Source organism: Labeo rohita, chromosome 9 (genome assembly GCF_022985175.1).
Source record: "Labeo rohita strain BAU-BD-2019 chromosome 9, IGBB_LRoh.1.0, whole genome shotgun sequence".
In the NCBI taxonomy this organism is placed as follows: domain Eukaryota; kingdom Metazoa; phylum Chordata; class Actinopteri; order Cypriniformes; family Cyprinidae; genus Labeo; species Labeo rohita.
The window spans coordinates 11,768,144-11,792,157 of NC_066877.1; the positions used below are offsets into that span (position 1 = coordinate 11,768,144).

The following is a 24,014-nucleotide window of genomic DNA, read 5'->3' on the forward strand; positions in this document are numbered from 1 at the left end:
TTACAAAGTTTATAGGACATACATTTTCAAGGAGAGCTGCAGTTAAATTTGGGCCTTTCAAAGTACTTTTGAGTTCAGACTTATTTTGGCAACCGAGTCATTTTAAGCCTTCATTCCATATCCCAAACTCCCAGAGCAAAAAGCACAGCGAAACTAGTTACATGCAAGATTATTTTTCATACACCATGTGTTCAGTTTATCATTGTCTAAACCTAGCTTAATATTGCTCTGGCCTTTCTCTGTCCTTGCAGCCCCGGCTGATAGAAAGCTAACCTAAATGAGAGAGGTCACATAGCACAGTGCCTACAGCAAGAGCAGCTGTAACACATTCATACAGACAGACCTCCCTCAGTCTGTGACTTGAGAGGAGCTCCTAATAGAGATTTATAGGAGCTCACTTGAATATAATTAACCCTATTGTAAGGGTCAAACAAGCTGAGATAGTGGCTCTCATTATTGATACCGACAGAATGTCAGGGTGTGGATTCTGACTGTGTTCATTCTAACATATCATTCAAAACCATTCGCAAACATTGATTTGATATTTTCATACACATAAATACCTGTATGCATATTTTATAGATTAGCATATCTTAATAATTATATTTAAATGTTTTAAAATGATGACTGATATGTTGGAACTTTAAATTTGTAGGAAGCTTAAATTTGGGTGACTTTCCTAAAAGGACTGTGGTAATCCAGGCACTAAGTGGGTCAAAGCCATTCCAGATTTTTCCCAAAATAGAATTCCCTGGACATCTACTTTTTTCTCTCTGACTGTTGGAATGCCCAGAAAACCCAAAATTCATTGTGTCATGAGTAATTGGCCTCTTAAAACAAAGTTTAAGTTTCACCACAAAAGTATTTACATATAATTATAATAAGTCTAAATAAGCCTGAGCGATTTCGGAGACAACAATAGCAAAATCTCTATTCTGCCTTAAAATGTAAAACACAAATTTATATATATTTTTGTCCAGGCTTCACAATGAGGTGAATATCTGAAGACAGCAAAAGCAGCAACAACACCACACACACACATATACACACACGTGCATTAACTGCATTAATTTCATTTACAACTTCAATACTAATCTTGATATGCATTTTTTATAATGAATATATGCATAATAACATGATAACTGGAGAAACGTTAAAAAAATATACAAATAGAACGTAAAAAGCTACTAGAGTATCACAATAAAACAATAAAGGTGGAAAAACCACATCATTTTTAAATCAATATACACTGCCGTTCAGAAGTTTGGGATCAGTAAAATTTTTAATGTTTTTTAAAGAAGTGTTTTCTGCTAATCAAATCTGTGTTTATGTGATTAAAAATACAGAAAAAACAGTAAAATTGTGAAATATTTTTCCAATTTAAAATAGTGGTTTTCATTTTTAGTATACTTTAAAATAGAATTTATTCCTGTGATCCAAAGCTGAATTTTCAGCATCATTACTCTTCAGTATCACACGATTCTTCAGAAATCATTCTAATATACTGATTTTATATATATATATATATATATATATATATATATATATATATGTGTGTGTATGTGGAACCTGTGAATTTTTTTAGGATTTTTTCTTTGATGAATAAAGCATTAAAAAGAAACAGGATTTTTTTAAATAAAGATCTTTTGTAACAATATACACTACCGTTCAAAGTTTGGGGTCAATACATTTTTTCATTCTTTTTTTGTTTGAAAGAAATTAATACTTTTATTCATCAGTGATGTGATAAAAGGATAAAAAGTCAGAGTAAAGACTTATATTGTTAAAATTTTCTATTTTAAATAAATGCTGTTCTTTTTAACTTTTTATTCATCAAAGAACCCTGAAAAAAGTATCAAAGTATCCAAAACAATATTAAGCTGCACAATTGTTTCCAACATTGATAATAAATTAACATACTAGAATGATTTCTGAAGGATCATGTGACACTGAAGACTGGAGTAATCGCTGATGAAAATTCAGCTTTGCATCACAGAAATAAATTATATTTTAAAGTGTATTAAAATAGAATAAAATACAGCATATAGTGTATAATACCAACCCTTATGAAATGATTTTATTGTAGTAAAATTGTAGTAACCATGTTTTTTTGGTGTTTTTTTTTTTTTTTGGTGATTTCATTTTTATAACCACAGTTTTACTACAAATACCATGATTAAACTGGTTAGTGTAACAAAACCATGGTTAATTTGTGGATACCATGGTTTAACTATAGCCTAGTAGCCATGTTTAATTTATAGTAAAACCATGGTTAATTTTCGTAGCTCTAATCGCCGTTTTGCTTTTACATTTAGGCTATACAAAACATTACAGTATTGACTAAAGAAAAAAAAGAGCTTGGAGCCAGACCACTTCATTTTATATGTTTATGCAGCTCTAGCGCTCTCACACGGGTGTGTCTAATGGGCGGAGTGTTGTAACCAAGCCCCACCTCCCAGCAGTCATACCCAAATGAGCCGGTGGCCCCTGTGTTTTCTCCACACAAAGATACACAAGCGCACGCCGCGCCAGACGAGCCGGTCCGCCGCTGGGATAAACACGAGCTTCTTCAAATACACTTCAAATAAACATCCATTCTTTATAACGGTTTCCGAATCAGTTTGTCTAGAGTGTTTGAAGAAAACTTTAAGCTTATTCAGAGGAATTACTGTCCGGACGGTGCGATGGGAACTTCAGCTGTATGTTAAGAGCCTGAATGAAGAGCATCAACGCAGCGTACGGAGTCAGTGGTACCCTCAGCACCAAACACCGGACAGGACCTTAATACAGATGGATACCTTTTTTGTTGAGGTAGGTGGAAAACTTGAACACTTAACTGGAACCATCTCTCCCTGTTTCCTTTGTAATAGTGCTGCCTTTAAAAGGATGTTGCTGAGGTTACTTCAAGTTTGTATCACTTTGTCGTATTATACCGTCTTGAGCTAAATATTTAAACCTGTTATATATATATATATATATATATATATATATTTTTTTTTTTTTTTTAAATTTATTTATAAATGTGTCCATTGTTGTACACTTTTTTTTTTTGCTGAATCAGGTCTAGTTAACTATAAAAACATGGTCTGTAAAGTGCAAACAGTGCTTGTTGTGGTTTATTATTAGGTGTTGAATCTGTTAAGACCCTCTGTCACCTCAGGTGAAAAAAATGGGGAGTCCCTATCACATTCATTACCAGTTCAAAGGTTATTTAACACCAGATCACTGCCTTTGAAGATCACTAGGGCTTGCAGAAAAGCGGTGAACAAAAAACCATCTTGATCCAGAGTAAAATGATCATACATGCCTCATGAAAGACCCCCAGGATGTTTCATACCTCATGTCTGCTTTGCTCTTCAGTCTCTGTGTCAGCATGAAAACAAACCTGCTGGCAATGAAAGCTCAGACCTCACACACAACGCACTGACCCACTGCGGCATTATTAACTAGATACTACTGTATAGAATTTGGATAGCCTTATAAACCCCCTTCCAATATTTTAGACCACCAAAGAAGACATATGGAGTTCAGTGTGGTGAACAAAAGAAATACATGTAAAAATCCCATAGCATATAGTAGTAGTGCACTGCATGTGTAATCTAAAGGTTTTAAAGAGTCTAATTTTAAAAAGTCTGCTTTATCATACAGAGTCGCATACTCTGTATGTTGTATTGTGAGGTATGAAGTCACATATAAAGTCAGGCTTTCATAGCAGGAAAACAGAAAGCCTAAATGGGATGAGTAATTAAACATCTGTCTGGGGTGGATGGAGGACAGAAAGGGTCTGAGACACATATAAGATTAAAAGCTTGGACTCACATGCATGGATCCAGCCGGAATGATGAGGCTTAGAAGAAGCAACGCAAACATTCCATGATTATTTATAGACTTGGGCCGCTGTCAGGAGGAAGTTCCCATTCATTGGCCCATGCAGCGGCCAGTGTGGCTTTAATTAATCTGAAACATTGAAAGCATTTCAGATGTAAATCAGAATTATTGAGGCGTGAGTTAAAAGCATGGTTTGGAATTATGAAAACAATGTGTCAGATAATCAGGAGGATGGATTTTTCTGCGCTTTGACCTTAAGATTCTTCACTTTGCTTGTGTGATTTGTAATTCATGGTTAGACTAACATTCCCACTGTTATGTTTCACTGATATGTCAAAGTGTTGCTTTCCTTCCCATCTGAATCCACACTCAGGACAAGGCGTAATGATATTGCCAAATCCCTAGTTTCCCTTCTAGGCGGTGTTCTCCCTGAGACAAGCCCTCATCCTTCCTCTGCCAGCTGCTGAGTCACTAAAGTATTGAATACTCAGAGTGTGTCATTTAGATCATCTTGGTGGAGCTTACCTGTCCTATTGATCCTAATGAGTAAGTTTGGTGGTTCCCAGACAGACTAGTGGGTTCATCCACCCATTGAGAGATTTATGAAACCTGGGCTTCCCGTTCCATCAGCACTCCTGTCTGTGATAGCCTCATCAGGGCTTTAACCCTGTGTTCCCATAGAACAGTATATAGGGTGTTTAGAAACATAAATTTTGAAAGCAATTAAAAGTGTAATAAAATGTGGTACTCGGTGTAATGTTCAGAGTGTTGTGTTCACATTTATTAAATCAGTTGTAGTAACTAGAACTAGTCATTCTTCAGCAATGAGCTGCTTATGGATATTTCAGCTGAACAAATTTTACATATTGCTACTATTGGATCATTTTTGGCCATAGTGAAGCCATACAGTTGAGGTCAAAAGTTTACATACACCTTGCAGAATCTGCAAAATGTTAATTATTTTACCAAAATAAGAGGGATCATACAAAATGCATGTTGTTTTTATTATTTATTACTGACCTGAATAAGGTATTTCACATAAAAGACATTTACACAAGAGAAAATAATAGCTGAGTTTATAAAAATGACCCTGTTCAAAAGTTATTAATATGATTCTTAATACTGTGTTGTTACCTGAGTTGTTCATGAGTCCCTTGTTTGTCCTGAGCAATTAAACTACCCGCTGTTCTTCAGAAAAATCCTTCAGGTCTCACAAATGCTTCATTTTTGCGTATTTGAACCCTTTCCAGGATAACTGAGGGACTCATATGCAACTATTACAGAAGGTTAAAACGCTCACTGATTGTTCAGAAGGAAACACGATGCATTAAGAGCTGGGGGGTGAAAACTTTTGGAATTTCAAGATCAGGGTAAATTGAACTTATTTTGTCTTCTGGGAAACATGTAAACATCTTCTGTAGCTTCGGAAGGGCAGTAGTAAATGAAAAAAAAAAAGAAAACACACATCTTCATTCTGTTCAAATGTTTACACCCCTGATACAGCTGGAAATGATGCTGTGACTCAACAAAATAAAAATGAGGCCCCTTTTTTGACACGCTATATGGTATATAAATGAAATTGTTTTGAAGTTGTGTGAAGACACACAATTATGGTGCATAGTAATTTACTCTGGCACTCGTGCCTATCCATAGCATGCAGGAATGTTTATGTTTCTCGCTCGCATACAGACCTGAGGTATGCGGTTCAAACAGCACATGCGTCCATTCATTAACAGAACCACAAATACATTTCCGGCTCAGTCCAGTGTCAGCTACATGTTAAAAATTCCTACAAAGTCCACTTCAGTGGAGCAACCTAAAAAAAGGATCGATGTAGTGATCATGTCGCCTGGAACAACAGCTGACCTGCTTTAAAAAAGGAATTCCTACTTTTAAAGTGTCTCTCAAAAGAGTGTCTCACATCCAACACCGGATTCCTTTTCCAGATACATTCCTGTCCGGAGGATCTCGGTCTGTTTAACCCTGACCCGAGATTCCAAGCCATGCCTCTTGGTCGCCCCAAAGCTCTTAGATTTGAAGTTCCTCTGGTTTGGGTTTCACACTATTCTTTTCACTGTGACTTCCTCAGGCAACCTCTTATGGTGCTGAGATGTTGATGGCAGCTGAAATCGTAGCTTTTCCTCTTTGCTCTGTTGGGTTTACTAGACAGGAAGAACAAAACAATAAAATAGATTTTTGTGTTCCTGTTCCCTGCCACACCTGTTTTGTTTGTCTGACCTTACATGGGGAATGTTTTTGGCATTTGCATGTTTATTCTCAATAATAAGGCTGGTCCAGGCACCCAGTTGTGTTGTTGTAATCTCTTATTATGACTAATCAGTCACAGGATTGTCTGTAAGTGCTCAGTAAGTGCTTTCGTCATGCTGCCGATCAGTGTGAAGAATTATGGATTGTCCTCTCACACGTGCAGGAGTTATATCAGTTCAAACCGGATTGCTAGTTGATCCAGTCTTGAGCAGGAGTGGGGCTACATGAGTGCAGCAGCAATCCCACAAGGTCATATTAATCCCTTTCACTGTAGCCTGGACAGTAACAAGACTTGCTTATTCTCGGTACTGACTTATTTGTTAAAGCTTGTCTGTCATACACAGTTTTTGTGTTGCTGACAGGATTTATTCTTTGTGACCAGTTTTTTTTTTTTTTTACATAGTTATTAGGTTGTAGTGTGCATCTGGACTCGAACCCAGATGGATTCACCCCAATCCAACTCTTTGTTCACTTTGTGGGCTTAATGGATCTTGTGTGGCCAATCTGTTGTTTAATTTCTTGTTCATTATAGAATTTAAACACCCAAATGTTCACCCAAAAATGAAAATGACCTCATTATTCACTCACCCACAAGCCATCCTAGGTGTATATGATTTTCTTCTTTCAGATGAATACAATCGGAGTTATATTTAAAAATGTCCTGCCTCTTCCAAGCTTTATAATGGCAGTGAATGGCTGTTGAGATTTTGAAGTCCAATAAAGTGCATCCATCCATCATAATAAGTACTCCAGATGGTTCTGTGAGGTTAATAAAGGACTACTGAAGTGTATTGATGCATTTGTGTAAGAAAAATAGCCATATTTAAAACTTTCTAAATCATAATCTCTAACTTCCATTAATTGTCATACATGCATTCATAAGAGAGTGGCGTTCCAGCGGATAACGTAGAATATAGACATAGTGTAAGCTCCGGTGAGAATATGCTAGTCTCATGACAATCAAGTTTTGTTTACAGCAAAGGAATCCTCCAACATCCTTGTTTTGTCCTTCCAATTTGTGAACAGTGTTTTGTTTTGCTACCTAGTGTTTTGACCTACGTCCTACTTCATCCACAAAAGCTAGAGATGATGGTTTATAAAGTTTTAAATATAGATATTTTTCTTATACAAATGCATCGCTTCGCTTCAGAACGCCTTTATTAAGCCCCCGGAGCCATGTGGAGTAATTTTTATGATGGATGGATGCAGTTTATTAGGCTTCAAAATCTCAACACCCATTTACTGCTATTATAAAACTTGGAAGAGCAAGAACATTTTCTTATTTATATGAAAGAAGAAAGTCATATACACCTTGGATAGCTTGAGGGTGAGTAACTATCTCTTTAAGTAGCTTCGCTGTCCGACTTTGCTAATGCCATTCTTGTTTTTTTAGCAGAAAACTAGTAGAAAAAGACTCTCAGATGTTCACATCACGATAGTGGTTTTGGTGCCCTTCTGGAAACGTAGGGTAAACCACAACGTCCATGACTCAAAAAGTCTTAAGCATGACTCAGTAAGAACACATCCCTTTTGGTTTGCTATTTGTTTAAGACATGGCAGACATTTTGAGCCACTGAATACAATTAGCATTGTTTTTTTTTTTACGGCATTCAGGCTCTAGACTTATATGTAATAGATTCATGTTAGACCCATTAAAGATAATTCATTGTTTTGTACATTTTAATCACTATTTTCATCTATGTATTTTTCTATGAACACTTTTTGGACTCATTTTTTACCTAAATTTTGCTTTTTTAGCTACGCTATTAAAGCTATGGCTGTGTGCGGGACTGATTCTCTTAAGCTGCACTTTGCAGTGTCTTTTAAAGGGTGCGGTGCATGTAAATAGCTTCCTCCATCGTCTCCTTTGAGGCCCGTGTGTGCGCTGCACCCCTTCCCCCTTCATTTCTTAATACTGTACCTCTGCAGTCAGTTGTATCTCCATCTGCCGCCGTTCCTACCCCCTGCTGAGGTACAGCGGCCGTGGATCCTCGCCATCAACACCAAATTGAGCTTATTGAAAAGGCTTTTGTTTTGCCTAAGGGGCAAATTATGTGGAAGGAGTTACCAGTTTGTGCCAATATACCATTCAGGCAGCTCAAAGACTATTGAAGGTTGTCTGGTTGAGAGAAATTTAGTGGATAGTGTTTGTGTTTTTCATCTTTTCTGTAATCACAGAATGAGATCATACAGGGTTAATTTTATTTTAGTCATCTGATTGTAGACTGTCATTTGTTTAGACCTGTAAGAGTTCATGATCTGTTAAAACTCTTATAGAGGAAGCTCAGTGACTTGAAAAGCAGTTTTCCAGTCAAAAAGATTAACGAGTGTTAGAATGTTTTGGCATAGGAGAGCATCTGTACAATTATCACCCACTCGGGGCCAATAAATTAGTCAGGTAGACCCACCTTTTCATAACAGCTGTACCATCCCATCCTTCCTGTCCTTCTGGTGACGGTGCAGCATTATTTATGTGCCCCTGTCAGCGGCTGTAGCTCGGGGCACTGAGAGCAGACGGGTGTAGCAGACAGGCTTTAGAGGCTCTGATTAACACAATCAGTTCCTGTGCTGTAATCTGTTCACAAGAGATGGTGCCCTGACTAGACCCCAGAAAGATTCACAGGGGGCCGTGTGAGGCCTCGTTTTCACTGAGGCCTATACACACAGGTTACCAAAAAAAACAGAAGAGCTGCTGGTGAATTGTGCAGGACATTTATTTAACATTTTTATTTATATATTTTATTTAATATTTTACAGTGTTTACTAATAATTTTTTTAAATAAATATTTTCTAAATGTTTTTGGGATTTATCTGTAAAGAGATTAGGCAGCTGCCCATCTGACATGTAATATCATCCTTCAATTTAAGCTTGTTTAATGTCAAACCTGCTATGACCTCACAATGATTTGTTTCATAATAGCTGGAATATTACTCTATGTTAATGCTAGCACACCACCTGTGACTTGACTTGGACTCCTCAGCTCCATAACTGATATGTTTAAACTGGTTATGAAAAATGAATGTTGCCGGTGTATATAGGAATTGTCATTAAATGTGTATGTAGTGCATACACACTATTCCAAAACAAATGTCATTGGTTCTCATGCATCAAGTAAGCACTTTTGAGCTTCTGTTGGCCATATTTGATGCGCTCTATGTATGTGCATTGATCAGTGTTTACATACAAAAATTATATAAAGTGGTTGTGTTAAAGGAGTAGTCCACTTCCAGAACAGAAATTGACAGATAATCTACTCACCCCTTGTCATCCAAGGTGTTCATGTCTTCTTTCTTCAGTCATAAAGAAATTATGTTTTTTGAGGAAAACATTTCAGGAATGTTCTCTGTATAGTTGACTTCTATGGTGCCCCAAGTTTGAACTTCTAAAATGCGTTTTAAATGTGGCTTCAATCAATCCCAAATGCGGTTGTAAACGATCCCAGTTGAGGACAAAAATGATCGGTTATTTTCATAAAAATAATACAATTTATATACTTTTTAATGTCAAATGCTCGTCTTGTATTACTTTGCCTGAACTGTTTTTTTTCCGGTTCATGACAGTTAGGGTATGTCAAAAAATTCTCATCTCATGATGTTCTCTCTCAACTTCAAAATTGTCTTATATCGCTGTTTTACCTTTTTTGTTAAAGGGGTCATCGGATGCAAAGTTCACTTTTACATGTTGTTTGAACATTAATGAGCACTCCCATTATAGATGATTGACATTGTTTCGCTGCTGGAGCAGGGATATAAGTTAGACACGAATATCTCCTATTGAGCGATTGAGGTGTTGTGCTGCTGGATGTAATAATGAACACAGTGGTTGTCATTTACTCCTGACATCTGAGCTGCTGAAGATGCAGTGGATTACATTTGTTTGTAAATGGAATGCACCTCCCGATCTACATATATCCGTCTATGTTCGCGTGAATCATTCATGATCCAGCTTCACTTACAGCAGAAGTGAGTATAAGGGTGTTTTTATGAATCTTTGCGATTGCCTTTCCCAATAACGTGCTAGTTAGCAAGTTTAGTGGCTAAACGCGGCTTAATGCGGCTAAAATAAACAGGCTCGTCACTCCACAGACAAGAAGAGAGGGGCGGGGCGAGCAGAGCTCATTAACATTTAAAGCAACCTCAACCAGAACAGGATGATTTTTGCAGAGCTGAGTTTATCAAGGTAAAAAGGGTGTTGTTTTACACAACCACTGAGAAATTTTAACCAAAGTATATTATAGACTTTTCATTAAGAATCATATCAACTTCATATCAACTTGAATCATATCAAGAATCATATCAACTTGTGGAAAATGGGCATCCAATGACCCCTTTAAGGGTGTTTGATCTTCTTCGCATGTCCACTTTGCAAAGACTGGGTCAGTACTTCTGCAGTTGAGGGAGAACATACGATTGGAGTTTTCCCGACATACCCTAACTGACTTGAGCCAGAATACACAGTGTTCAGGGAGAGCGAGACAAGATGAGCTTTTGAGATTAAAAAGTGTTTACATTGTATTTTTAAAATGCAAATAATCGATTATTTCACTAAGTCCCTTCTTCCTCGATTGGGATTGTTTGAAGCTGCATTTAAACTACATTTTGGAAGTTCAAAATTGGGGAACAATACCAGTCCATTATATTGAGAAAAATCCTGAAATGTTTCCCACAAAAAACATAATTTCTTTACGGCTGAAGAAAGACAGACATGAACATCTCGGATGACAATGCGGTGAGTACATTATCTGTCAATTTTTGTTCTGGAAGTGGACTTCTCCTTTAAAGGAGAAAATTTACAAAACTAAAATATACAGATAATTTACTCACCCCCTTGTTATCCAAAATGTTCGTGTCTTTTTTCTTCAATCGAAAAGACTGAAATGTTTTTTGAGGAAAACAGTTCAGGATTTCTCTCCATATAGTTGAGTTTTGTGGTGTCAGTGAGTTTGAACTTCCAAAATGCAGTTTAAACGCAGCATCAAAGGGCTCTAAACAATCCCAACCGAGGAGGAAGGGACTTATTTAGCAAAATGATCGGTTATTTTAAAAATTATTAAAAAAAAATTACAATTTATATACTTTTTAACCTCAAATGCTCATCTTGTCTAGCTCTGCATGTACTCTGTGTAATCCAGGTCAATACAGTAAGGATATGTCGAAAAACTCATTTTCCTTCAATTCATTCTCATTTTCTTCTCCAACTTCAAAATTGTCCTACATCGCTATTTAAATTTTTTTGTAAAGGGCATTTGATCTTCTTTGCATGTTCACTTTGTAAACACTGGATCGGTACTTCTGCAGTGATGTAGCATGATTTTTGAAGTTGGAGGAGAAAATGAGATGGGAGTTTTTCAACCTACCCTAACTGTCTTGAACTGGAATACACAGAGTACATGCACAACAAAAGCATGAACAAAAGTCTGTAAGTAACTGATGACAGATTTTTTTTTAGGTGAATATCCATTTAATAGAAGGATATATCCATAATCCTTGCTTACTTGGAAGCCAAGAGTATCTAGAGCAAAAAAAAAAAAAACATGTAATTGTTTATCCATCCCAGATGGCAAGTTTCCTATTTTAGCACGAGTTTTGCCCTGTGATTAAGACATCATGGAGAGACATCTGTGACATGTTGTGGAATACAGTCATAGGTTATAAAAACCATTTCAAGCATCCTGCAACCGTATTTAAGAATAATTGAGACCCTCTGTATTGTTGTGAAACCTACCAAGTTGAAATAACTGTAATTAATTTATTTTTATGTGACTTTAACTGTGCCTGTAAATGGTGTTTAAATTGCTTACAGTCATCATTAGATGATCAACAAGCTAGCTGTGTGCATTACTGGATATGTGGCAAAGCAGATTTAGCTTGAGGCTTTTTTTGAAGGCCCAACCAACTCCTCCACCAGAGAAATACACTTCTCATTATGTTCTCAGTGGATAGCATGACTTGTGTCTTATTTGCTGATGTATAAGGGATGTTATGTTTTTTTCTTTTCTTTAGCACACCAGTAGCTAAGCGATCCAGCTGGCAAAAATAAATTGTACTGTCATACAGTTTATGAGACTGTTTAATGCTGAGTTGAAGTCTTTGGACTTTAGTCAACATTTACTGTTTTTATAGTTCTCCACATTAGAAGGAATCAGTGCAAGATGGCAGTAATCTGACTTTGATTAAACCTCAACAACAGCTGTTGTACAGTGTGTGAGATAAAGTTAGATGCAGTTCAGTGCCATCAGGCCCATCAAAAGGCCGTTCATTCATGTTTGGAACACAAATTAAGATATTTTGGATGAAATCTGAGAGCTTTCTGACCTTGGATAGACAACAATGCAACTGACACATTGAAGGCCAAGAAAGGTAGTAAGAATATCATTAAAATAGTTCATATGACATCTGTGATTCAACCTTAAAGGAGAATTTAATTTTCAATTTACTAATACAATTTACTAATAACTTAATCACCCCCTTGTCATCCAAGATGTTCATGTCTTTCTGTCTTCAGTCGTAAAGAAATTATGGTTTTTGAGAAAAGCATTTGAGGATCATTGGTGCCCGATTTTGAATTTCCAAAATGTCATTTAAATGCAGTTTCAAAGGGCTCTAAATGATCCCAGCTGAGGAAGAAGGGTCTTATCTAGTGAAATGATCGGTTATTTTTTCGGAAAATACAAATTTGTATACTTTTTAAGCACAAAAGCCTGTGTAGCACAGGCTCTGGGATGCACGTTCACGATGCTACGAATTAGTGATGGGTCGTTTTTGAGCGATTATTTCATTTTGAACGAATCTTTAATGTGACTCGGGAAGAATGAGTCATTTTGGAGAGTGATTCGTTCAGTGGCACATGTGCAACATCCTATTAGGTTCTGTACTGGAATTAGTTCACCTGTTTCGGGTCTTCGAGTTGTTCGTTCATCTTATGGAGCTGTCACGTGATGAACGAACAACTCAAACCCGAAGACTCCAGAGATTAACTAATTAATTATTTTTCTGGCTCACGCTACGAACGAATGACTCAAACCCGAAAACTTGTCAGATATGAGGTGAGGTGAGCTAATCATAGACTAAAGACCCAGGTAAACAATACATTAATCTTTTCTGTTTCTTATAGCATTATAGTTTTGTCTTGTTTGTAGTGTGATCAGCGTTTGTGTAAGCGGTAGATGTGTTAGGGAAGTAACACATAACATTTTAATTATATTTTGCTAAAATGAACGAAAGGACTCGAAAAAAAGATTTGTTCATTTTGCTGAACGAGACTCATAGGTCCGAAAAACGAGAAAGTAAAACAAAGGTCAGTAAAACGATCCGAACTTCCCATCACTACTACAAATCACGTCTAAGTTCATTGTCTATGTACTCCGGCTAAAAAAGGTAGAGTATGGGGAAAAACTCCATTTTATTTTCTTCTACAACTTCAGAATCGTCCGACATCGTTGTACCTTTTTGTTTGTAAAAAAGCGCTTGACTTACTTGCACTTTCTTAGTCTTTGCGCGTTTGCTTTGTAAACACTGGGTCTGTGGTTCCGCCTACGTTCTGCGTGACCTTTCGGCGTCATGAACGCGCATCCCAGAGCCTGTGCTACGTGAGCTTTTGTGCTTAAAAAGTAAGCACAAGGCTGTATACTGTGTAGGAGTATTCATCCACAAGTTACATTTATTTATAATACAATACAACCTGTCATGACACTTAATCACTGACTCCAGGCTATGCTTTATGCAAATCAGTCAAACATCTTAGTTGTAAGGTTAATACCATTAAGTGTTACCATCTCTCAGTGCTAATAGCACTCTTTCTGTCTATTGTCTGGTCTGGGGGAAGTCTGGGAAGTGTCCTTCCCCTGGGGCCACAATCTCTCCATTAGCTAATTTCTGATCAGCTGCACCTTCCATCATTTATTCATACTGCTGTCAGCCTGGTGACGGAGCTTCATGACTGTTTATCTGATCCTTTACAAAACACTTCTCCTTCTCGGACTCTCTCTCTACTGTCAGTTCAACTGTGAATTTACATGTTCTAAATTCTTAATGTTGTAAATGTATCGCTCGAGCATGATGTAAGGGCGCTTTTTGCAAATCATTCCTGAAATACGTCCTAGAGTTAAAGAATGTTTGAGCTTGCCATCGGGAATTTTATTCCACAGGATGCTAAATGTCAGTTCGGTGGGGATCCTGATTTGAGGTGAGGCAAAACTCTCATTGGCTCATTGGTATGATGTCATGCAGGTCTGGGAAGGTTGAAGTTAACACGGGGTAGGGAGAGCTGTCTTGGTTTCACTTGGCGGTAGCATGTGACATACAGTAAGCATCCTACGGTACAGTTTTCCCTCTTGCACCAGGCTTTTGTTAATCTTTTGTGTGGTTCAGTTGCTCTTGCTCTTGGACTATTGAGGAGGTGGTTACATTTTTGAATATTGCATTAACTGAATGAATATTTGTGATATTTAGGAAGCCAGTAAAGACATTTGTTATTTATTTTTGTAAATATGTATATTATATTTATATGTTACAGTATATTTCCATTTCAAATAAATGGTGTTTTTCGAACATTCTTTTCATCAAGTAATTCTGAAAAAAGCAGCTGCAGTATTAATCAGCATAACTTTTTTCAACAATGATAATAAGAAATGTTTTTTGAGCAGCAAATTTGCATATTAGAATGATTTCTGAAGGATCATGTGACACTGAAGACTGGAGTTGTAATTGCTGCTGAAAAATAAATGCAGCCTTGTTGACCATAAGAAAGATCTTTTAAAAACATTTTAAATTTTACTGACTTTTGCTGGGAGCGTATGCGTAATTGTGTATTTTTCACTTATCAGAAATTTTGCAGAAGTACGTGCTTTGATAGCTGGTTGTAGCTGTAAATTCACCCAATTCCAATCACTTCCAATCTGCAAGCTAAGAAATCTTAATAAACACACTAGGGTCATTCCGTGTCAAATCAACCAAATTTCAGAAATTTCCCCAGCTTAAATTTTTGATTTTGCTAATATTTTTTTCTGAAGAAAGATAGACATGTATAGTGATGAAAGCCAAAATAACTAATATCTTTGATGAATATTTACAGAGTAATCCACTATTTAGAGGGGAATTCAATTCAGTCAAATTACAGGGGGGGTATAAATGACCTTAGAAAGATGGCAGCATCATGATGTTATTTTTACACAGAGACTGGTAGTTTTATTAGTAAAATCTGTAGGGCCTTAAAAAGATTCCTAAACTAATGATCATTAAGAACTAGAATCTAAAATCATATTGCAATATCTGCAATACTTCTAGAGTTATAGGCACGCAAACTTTGGAAAAAGAATATTTATGGCACTCAGACAGGTATGTTTAATGCAGTTGTCTTGACAAAACAAAACAAAATACATTTCTAGTTTCAACATTATTTCTTCTTCAGACATTCCTTCTTAAAAGACAAGAAACATAATTTTGCAAAGTGACCCACATTGGGTTTTTGACCATTGAAAATGTGTACAATTTAACGATTTACTCCTGGAGCCATATAATTAACATAATTATAATTCCATATAATTCCATGTAATTCCAATATCTCTGGAACCAAACCATGTAGAGCTTTAAAAAGGCCATTAAAATAAATAACCTTAATACTTCTTGAGTTATAGACATGCAAACTTTGGAGTAAAAACTTGAAAAGAGCTGTTTCCCCATTTTTAAATGGTTATGATTGGCAACTAAAGCAACAAAGATTGCTAAAGTCAACAGATTTTACTAATAAACCTACCAATCTCTGTGTAAAAAGAACATTATGATGCTGTCATCTTTCTGAAGTCATTTTTAACCCCTTGAATTTGGCTCTGAATCTGAGGTGAAATTGCCATTTTGACCCCCTTCTACTAAATAGTGGATTCATCCATGACATTTAATATTTTGGCTTTCATCACTACACATGATTATCTTTCTTCAGAAAAAATATTCGCAAAATCAAACATTTGAGCTGGGGACATTCCATGTCTGTGAGTTGACATCGAATGACCTGCTAGCTGACCTCAGTAACCGACTAGTCAGTGTTAACTGTCCTAACCCAACCCTACAGGCTATGTCAACACTGTTCAAATAACATATGTAGATCTGGAAGACTTTAAACTTGAGCGTGTAGGGTCAGCAGTAATTTCAGTCCATCTAATCAGATACCAACCCGTAATCTCTCTCATTTCTTGGCCAATTTCTCATCGTTTCCATCAGTCTTCCGCAGATCAAATCCTTGATCCTGGACACGTTTCTGCAACTTAACTTAAAACTTTCCAGTGACTAATTTTGAATATAAAAGAGCAGTGAACTGTCTTTGAACTGTCATCTGCTATATTGCACAATAAATGAGCAGCTGAATGAGTACAAGCCCTAATGATGGAGATTTCTTTTTGCTGGAATGAGTTCAAAGAGGTTTTGCATGGTTGGTTTTTGCTCTATTACTGTCTTAAGATAATTACAAGAAATATAACATAGTGTTATGCTATTTACAGATTTAACCAAAACTTGTTGAGTTGTCTATATGCGTGTTTGTTACTGTGCACTACAGAGTTTCCTCAGACAGTTCCTCTTCCCTCAGTAATGTGAAGAGCTCTTCACATCTGCACAGCTGCACTGAAGGAGAGCCTGAGGTGTCACTATTGTTATGATAATCTGTACAAGTGTCACTGTTTGAAATCTAAACAGTGTGCAGAAATGTCTTTGAAATGTAGTGTGACCAGCTGCTTTCTGAAAGAGTCTTTATGATATTTGTGAAGTCCACAGGAGTTCTTCTCAAACAAGATGTCTAGTAAGTTCCCCGTCCCACTGTTTTTGATGTCTCGTGCATAATCGTTCATCCTAGGCTAAGTAATAGTGCAAGCTGATAAAAATAAATTAGCTTCGAGCTAATTGCCAAATAACATCTAATTTTGTGGACGTTGATTAGTTTTCTTTTGTTGGGCTGATTGGATCACTCGATACTCTTGGTCTTGGGCTTCCTGCCACAAGGAGAAAGAGACACGCCACCTTGCACTGTGTAGTCTCATTAATGTTTCAGGCTCATTAATTAGCAAATCTCCTCCAAATTTGGCACTGTTAAACACACAGAGGTAATAGTAGCCCTTTGTGAGGGTTCAGAGTGATGGAGCGTTTTAAACCATGTTTTCTGTTTTAAAGGGCAAGGGACTATTTTACTCTTCTGTGTTAGCCATTAACAGCAAAAAAGGCAAAAATAGCGACTTTATTCAGCAATTTCTTCTCTCTTTTTTGTTTTCTTTGTGCACAAATAGTGTCCTCATAGCTTCATAACATTACGGTTGAACCACTGATGTCACATGGACTATTTTATCGATGTCCTTACTACCTTTTTGGTCCTTGAACGTGGTAGTTATGTTGCTGTCTATGCCTGTAAAGCTCTCAAATTTTATCAGAAATATCTTCATTTGTGTTCTGAAGATGAATGAAAGCTCTTACGGGTTTGGAACGACATGAGGGTGAGTAATTAATGACAAAATTTTCATTTTTGTGTAAACTATCCCTTTAAGATATGCTATGTTAAGCTAAGCAGAATGTTAGTCTGCTACTTATTCATTGGCTTTTAGCTAATTCATGTCTCAGATAATATGATATAATATGAGAGAGTTGTTTTGTTTGCACGTGCACTGCGGTTTGACAGACAAAACCCTGCCTCGGAGTTGCCCAGCTGGCCTTTGTTGAGGGATTTCCGCTCGGCTGCCCTCCGGGACCCGAGCATGACCATTCTGCTTTGAGACGGCCGAGGTGATGGAAAGGTGGGGGAAGGAGGGGATGAAATGATGGAAGTGGAGGAGAGAATGGAAGGAGGGAGGAGGTTTGTGTTTCTGTGACCATCTGTTGCCTATACAATGTGCCTCGTGCACAAAGCAGGTTTACACTGCTGTCCTTTCGGAGGCACCCATCATGGAGCTCGCTTCTGGAAAATCTGTTAACCACATAATCGATGACATCATACGGTGGTTTGCAGCAGTGCCAGTGGAAACATGTCTGGTCTTAAACGTTGTCATTATCGTGGGGATATTATAAGACTTCCAGAGTTCTTCTCCTCCTTTGAGTTCTCTCAAAATAAATATGAAATACAGTACTTCAAGGAAGTTGCTGTCTCAGCATGATTTAAATAAAAGATGACATGGGAAAAAGATGTTTGTTGCGCACAATGGCTTTACTTGACCAGATGCTTTAACTGTAATTTATCTCTGTCCGTTCTGCCTTTACATGGGGTCATGGGGGAGAAGTCACATGTGTTGGTGCTACTTGACATTGTGTGTCCTTGAGTAGGTAACATCTGTTATTTGACTGTATTTCTCTCTGTAGACTTGAAAGATCAATTGCTAGGGTGGTTGTTTACTAGCCCAAGTCAAAGAGTTTCTATGATAATCTGCTCCCTAGATATGTCTGGGGATAAGTAATATTTTTCACCTGTTTAATCATCCACTAGGCAAAATCAGCAGTCTTATTGCTTTGAAAAGTAGATGCATATCTTTCAACAAGCCATACGATTTGAGGAAGTTACATGGTCATGTTTAATTTTTGTCAGGTTTTTTTCATAATGCGGAATATTAGTTATTGAGCATTCCTTAGGGAAACATCATGATTATACTGGAATCCTTATTCTACGACCACATAATGATAGATTTTAGCAGTCCAAACCACAGTTATCTGCATCATGAGAAGGTTAAGACGTTAGTCCTGCCCATGCCACTGTAAATTTATTAGTGGTACATACCGCTGGATTATTATCCATTATGGAAGATTTTGTGATTTACCTTGATTTGCAACTGACATATTTTTTATGGTTGTTTTTGAGTTGGTTGCATGCACTAATGGTCTAACTCACTTCCATATCTTTTAAAGTTGAGGTCAAAAGTTTACATGCACCTTGCAGATTCTGCAAAATGTTTTATTTTACCCAAATCAGAGGGATCATACAAAATACATGTTATTTTTTATTTAGTAGAGATCTGAATAAGATATTTCACATAAAAGACGTTTACATATAGTCCGCAATAATAGCTGAATTTATAAAAATGTTCCATACGTTTACATACATTACAAAGATTCTTAATTCTCTATTTTTTCACCTGAATGTTTAGTGATAGTTGTTCATGAGTCCCTTGTTTGTCCTGAACAGTTAAACTTCCCGTTGTTCTTCAGAAAAATCATTCAGGTCCTACAAAAAAATCCTACAGATTCTTTGGTTTTCCAGCATTTTTCCAACAATGACTGTATGATTTTGAGAACTGTCTTCTCAAACTAAGAACAACTGAGGGACTCATATGCAACTATTACAGTTCAAACGCTCACTTATGCTTCAGAAGAAAACAAAACAATGCACTTTTTGAATTAGAAGATCAAGGTAAATTTAACTTATTTTGTTTCTGGGAAACATGTAAGTATCTTTTGTAGCTTCTGAAAGGTAGTACTAAATGGAAAAAAATTATGTTAGGCAAAGTAAGAAAAGTGTACGCATTCTCATTCCGTTCAAAAGTTTTCACCCCTGGATCTTAATGCATCGTGTTTCCTTCTGGAGCATCAGTGAGCATTTGAACCTTCTGTAATAGTTGCATATGAGTCCCTCAGTTGTCCTCAGTGTGAAAAGATGGATCTCAAAATCGTACAGTCATTGTTGGAGAGGGTTCAAATACACAAATATGCTGAAAAACCAAAGAATTTGTGGGGCCTGAAAGATTTCTCTGAAGAACAGCGGGCAGTTGAACTGTTCATGACAAACAAGGGGCTCATGAACAACTATCACTAAAAAAAACAAAACAAACAAACAAAAAAAAAAAAACAGCTGTGGACCATTCAGGTAACAACACAGTATTAAGAATCAAGTGTATGTAAACTTGGTTATTTTTATAAATTAAACTATTATTCTCTTGTGGACTATGTGTAAACGTTTTTTATGTGAAATATCTTTTTCAGGTCAGTACTAAATAAAAACAACATATATTTTGCATGATCACTCTTATTTTTATAAAATAATTCACATTTTGCATTTTTAATTTATATATTTTTGTGTGATTCTGCAAGGTGTATGTAAACTTTTGACCTCAACTGCATTATTCATATCATTAATCACAAAGAAGGTGAATAATCCCACCACTTTTAATGCAGTCAATCAACTGTTGCAGAGGCTCTTATGTTTACTTCCTTTAATCTATGAGATTAAACACAAGTAATTCAATGCCACCATGTGCCATAAAGTGCGAATGCTGTAAATGAGAATTATGTAACAATGGCATCTGATCTTCTTAAATCCGTAGACCCTGCTTCGGATGTAATTCACTTCGTTCAGGTCACGTGAAACAGCTTTTCCGACCCTGTGCTTAAGTAATTTTCCTCTCGTGCCAGTCACAGACCTGGCTGATCTCTCTCGTCTGATCCATGATTTCAGCTCAATAAAATTATGCCCTTTAGCTGGTTTAATTGTGTTCCTGTAAGCAAAGATATTTTGTTGACTGGAGCTGCTTGTGTTTGGAGAGTGAACACCTATGGCATGCATTAACTGAATTTGAATGTTAGCTTTTTTCCTCTGCTCCTCAAACAATGGGAAACACATTAGCATACAGTTTTAACCTCCCCACCTCTTCTTTTCTTCAAGCCCTTTTAAGTAAGTCCCATAGCCCCCAAGCATTAGTGCTACATTTAGCAACGCTTTGAGGCTTTTTTTTGAAACCTGAAAAAGATCCTGTTGGTACAGGACGTGATGCCGTGTAGTGCATACGGAAAAGAGATGAGTCAGTGGTAAACTTCTATAATCGTGAACAGGAGACTACAATAATAGATTTTTTTTGTGTTCCTATTTACTCCAAAAATCAAAACAAACAAATTAAAAAATAGTGTTTTATTACTTTTCATAATAGGAAAGAAATGTTGAGAGATTGATTTCGGTGGTCAGAAAAGAGAAAGATCCATCATCTTGTATTACTTACTTAGTTGTATTAGAAGTACCTACACAGCAGCATTAACAGCTTAGTTCACTCCTGAATTAAAATTTCCTGATAATTTACTCACCCCCTTGTCATCCAAGATGTTCATGTCTTTCTTTCTTCAGTTGAAAATAAATTAAGAATGAAGGATTTTTCTCCATATAGTGGACTTCAATGTGGATCAATGGGTTGAAGGTCCAAATTGTCAAGTCAAGTCACTGTTGTTTATATTGCGCTTTTACAATACAGATTTTGTCAAAGCTGCTTTACAGTAATAAACAGGAAAATAGCGTGTCGAAGGAACCAAAACTTCATCGTTCTTCTCTGGTCAGACAAAACCAGTAGTTTAATTCCAGGTTATAACAAAGTCAGATTGTGCAATTTTATCTCTAATAGTACTGACATAAAGTAGTTCATAAAGTCATTATTGCTATGTTTTGGGAAACATGAATGCCTGTCCATGTTTTTGTTTTTTGTTAATTTAGCCACTGTGTTGAATAAATACCTGGGATTGTGTTTGTTTTATTGTGAAAGAGACGAAAAGAGATCAGATCTAGCAGTTTTTAAGGCTTTTCTGTAGGAGAAGGTACTTTCCCTCCATGCAATATGAAATACCTCTAATTTTTTTGGGTTGCTATCTTTAGGGCGCAATTGCGCTCGTTATACCACAGTGTCAGACTGTTTTCCTTCATCTTCCTTAAGTGTAAAGGAGCAACCGTGTCTAAAGTGCTAGAAAAGAGAGAGTGGTTAGTTCTTCATCTGTGTACTTTGGTGCAAAAAGGTAGTGTAGGGCAAAAAACTAATTTTCTCCTCAGACTTCAATATTGTTGTTTTACCTTTTTTGTAAAGGGTGTGTGGCTTTTGTTGCTTGTTCACATAAGCCTTTTTTTGCAGTGTGTCTTTTAATTCTTTTAATCGTTCATGTGATTTTCTTAATTGAGAATTTGCAATTAAAGGACACAGGAAACACACAGCAGCACTTTCTTTTTGTAGTATTGCCATTCTACCAGTAGATTTTCTGTGTAAGCATGCTCAGAGCTGTGCTTATATTTACACACATTCCTATGTATAAGTACAAGTTGGTAGATCCCACATTTTGCTTGAAACTGTTCTTATGCACACATCTGAAAGAAGTTAATAGTGTGTTAATAACTGTTGACTGTGAAATTGCAACATCACAGCCTGTAAAAAGGGAAAAATTAATGATGACAGGATGTTGTCAAGCTCCAAAAATGAAAAAAGCACCACAAAAATATTAGAGAAGTGCATACAACTTGTGCACTATATTCCAAGTCATATGACTTGTCATATGCAATAGCTTTGTGATGAGCAAACTGAAATCTAACCACAATTTAACCACTTTTATGACACTTTCGTCTTTGCCTTTTGTCTTTTTTTGGAGCTTGACAGCCTTTTATCACTATCTGGAAAATTGCAGCATGAACGTTCTTTTAAATTTCCCCTTTTGCATCCAACAGAGCCAAACTCAAATGGGTTTGAATTTTGAAACATCATGATTGTGAGTAAATGATGACAGAATTGTCATTTAAAGGTGAACTATCCCTTTAACGAATGCCTCCACTCGAAAGCTTGAATGTGTCTGGCCTCATTATAATCCACGTCTCCTTTCCAGTGTATCATATGTCTATGATCATCTTCATACCGTGTGTTTTGGAAAGAGTGGATGTATATTGTGCGTGTGCCTGCACATGCTGCCTACGGGCCCCAGTGCTGTTGCACATGTCAGGTCATTATTAATAGTTAATGAGGATTGATATCCCTGAGCTCTGACCTTGGGGCTTGGGTTTCCTGGTGGAAGCCGCTCCCATTGATCCTTTGGTTCTCATGTGCTGTTGGACAAACTACTCTCTCAACACTCCATTGGCCCTCTGAATGGCCGCGATGTGAAGATTTATGCCTGTCAGTGTAAGTGTGAGGGCCATCAGAACCTGGCACACCATTAAAAGCCCATTCACACCAACAACAATAACTTTAAAGATAACACTAACTATATTTGCTTTATTCTGTTTATTATAAGCATGCACTGCAGTTCTGGCATCAAGAATATTTTTTGTGTATCGTGCACAAAAAGTATTCTCGTACCTTTATAAAATTACAGTTGAACCACTGATGTCACATGGACTATTTTAACGATGTCCTTACTACCTTTCTGGGCTTTGAACATGGTAGTTGTGTTGCTGTCTATGGTGGATCAGAAAGCTCTTGGATTTCATCAAAAATATTGTAATTTGTGTTCAGAAGATGATTGAAGGTCTTACGGGTTTGGAAAGACATGAGGGTGAGTAAATAATGACAGAATTTTCATATTCGGGTGAGCTATTCCTTTAATGTCCCTATTCCTCTAAAATTTAAATGCTTTTTTAAACTTTATGTGGGTATAGTTATCGTCCTTGCTGTGAACGGCCCTTAATACAGTGTTAGGGTTCACAACAGAAGGAAATGACTAGTAGTCTTAGCAGCCAGACTTATGTCTTCCTGTTTTCACATCTCCATTTCTGCATTCTTGGCCTTCCGATTGAAAACATGGAAGTTGGCGGCTTTGTTTAAAGAATGCCACGCAATTAGACAAAAGCATAGTTAGACCACCCTTTCATTGCAGCTGTTTTCATCATCAGAGAGCGAATACCAAACTTTAAAGGCATGGTTAGCGCAAAAATTTTAATTCTGTCATCATTTACTTACCTTCATGCTATTCCAAACCTATGTTCTACCAAAGTTGTTTTGGACCCCATTGACTATAATTGTATAAACAACTTTGTTGTCTATAGAAAAAAGTAAGTCATGTCAAGTTTGATATTACATTTCAGAGTGATCAGTCTTGGGACTTGAGTTGGAGCCAGTAAACAACTACCCAGAACACCCTAGCAACGCCTTGGCATTCTTTAAAAACACCCTATTATGGCGGCGAGTGCGCAAGCAAAGGCTCCTTCATAACACTGACATGAGAAA

At 36.8% G+C, this 24,014-nt stretch overlaps 1 protein-coding gene across 1 annotated transcript in view; it reads left to right on the forward strand.

The window, feature by feature from the left end:
* The first annotated feature begins 2,519 nt into the window (after positions 1-2,519).
* The window catches only part of myo10l3 (myosin X, like 3), an 88,653-nt gene continuing 67,158 nt past the window's right edge, over positions 2,520-24,014 (forward strand). The window contains exon 1 of the mRNA XM_051119281.1: positions 2,520-2,811. Within this exon, the coding sequence (XP_050975238.1) occupies positions 2,791-2,811 (21 nt within the window). The 5' untranslated portion in view covers positions 2,520-2,790. The remainder of the gene's footprint in view (positions 2,812-24,014) is intronic.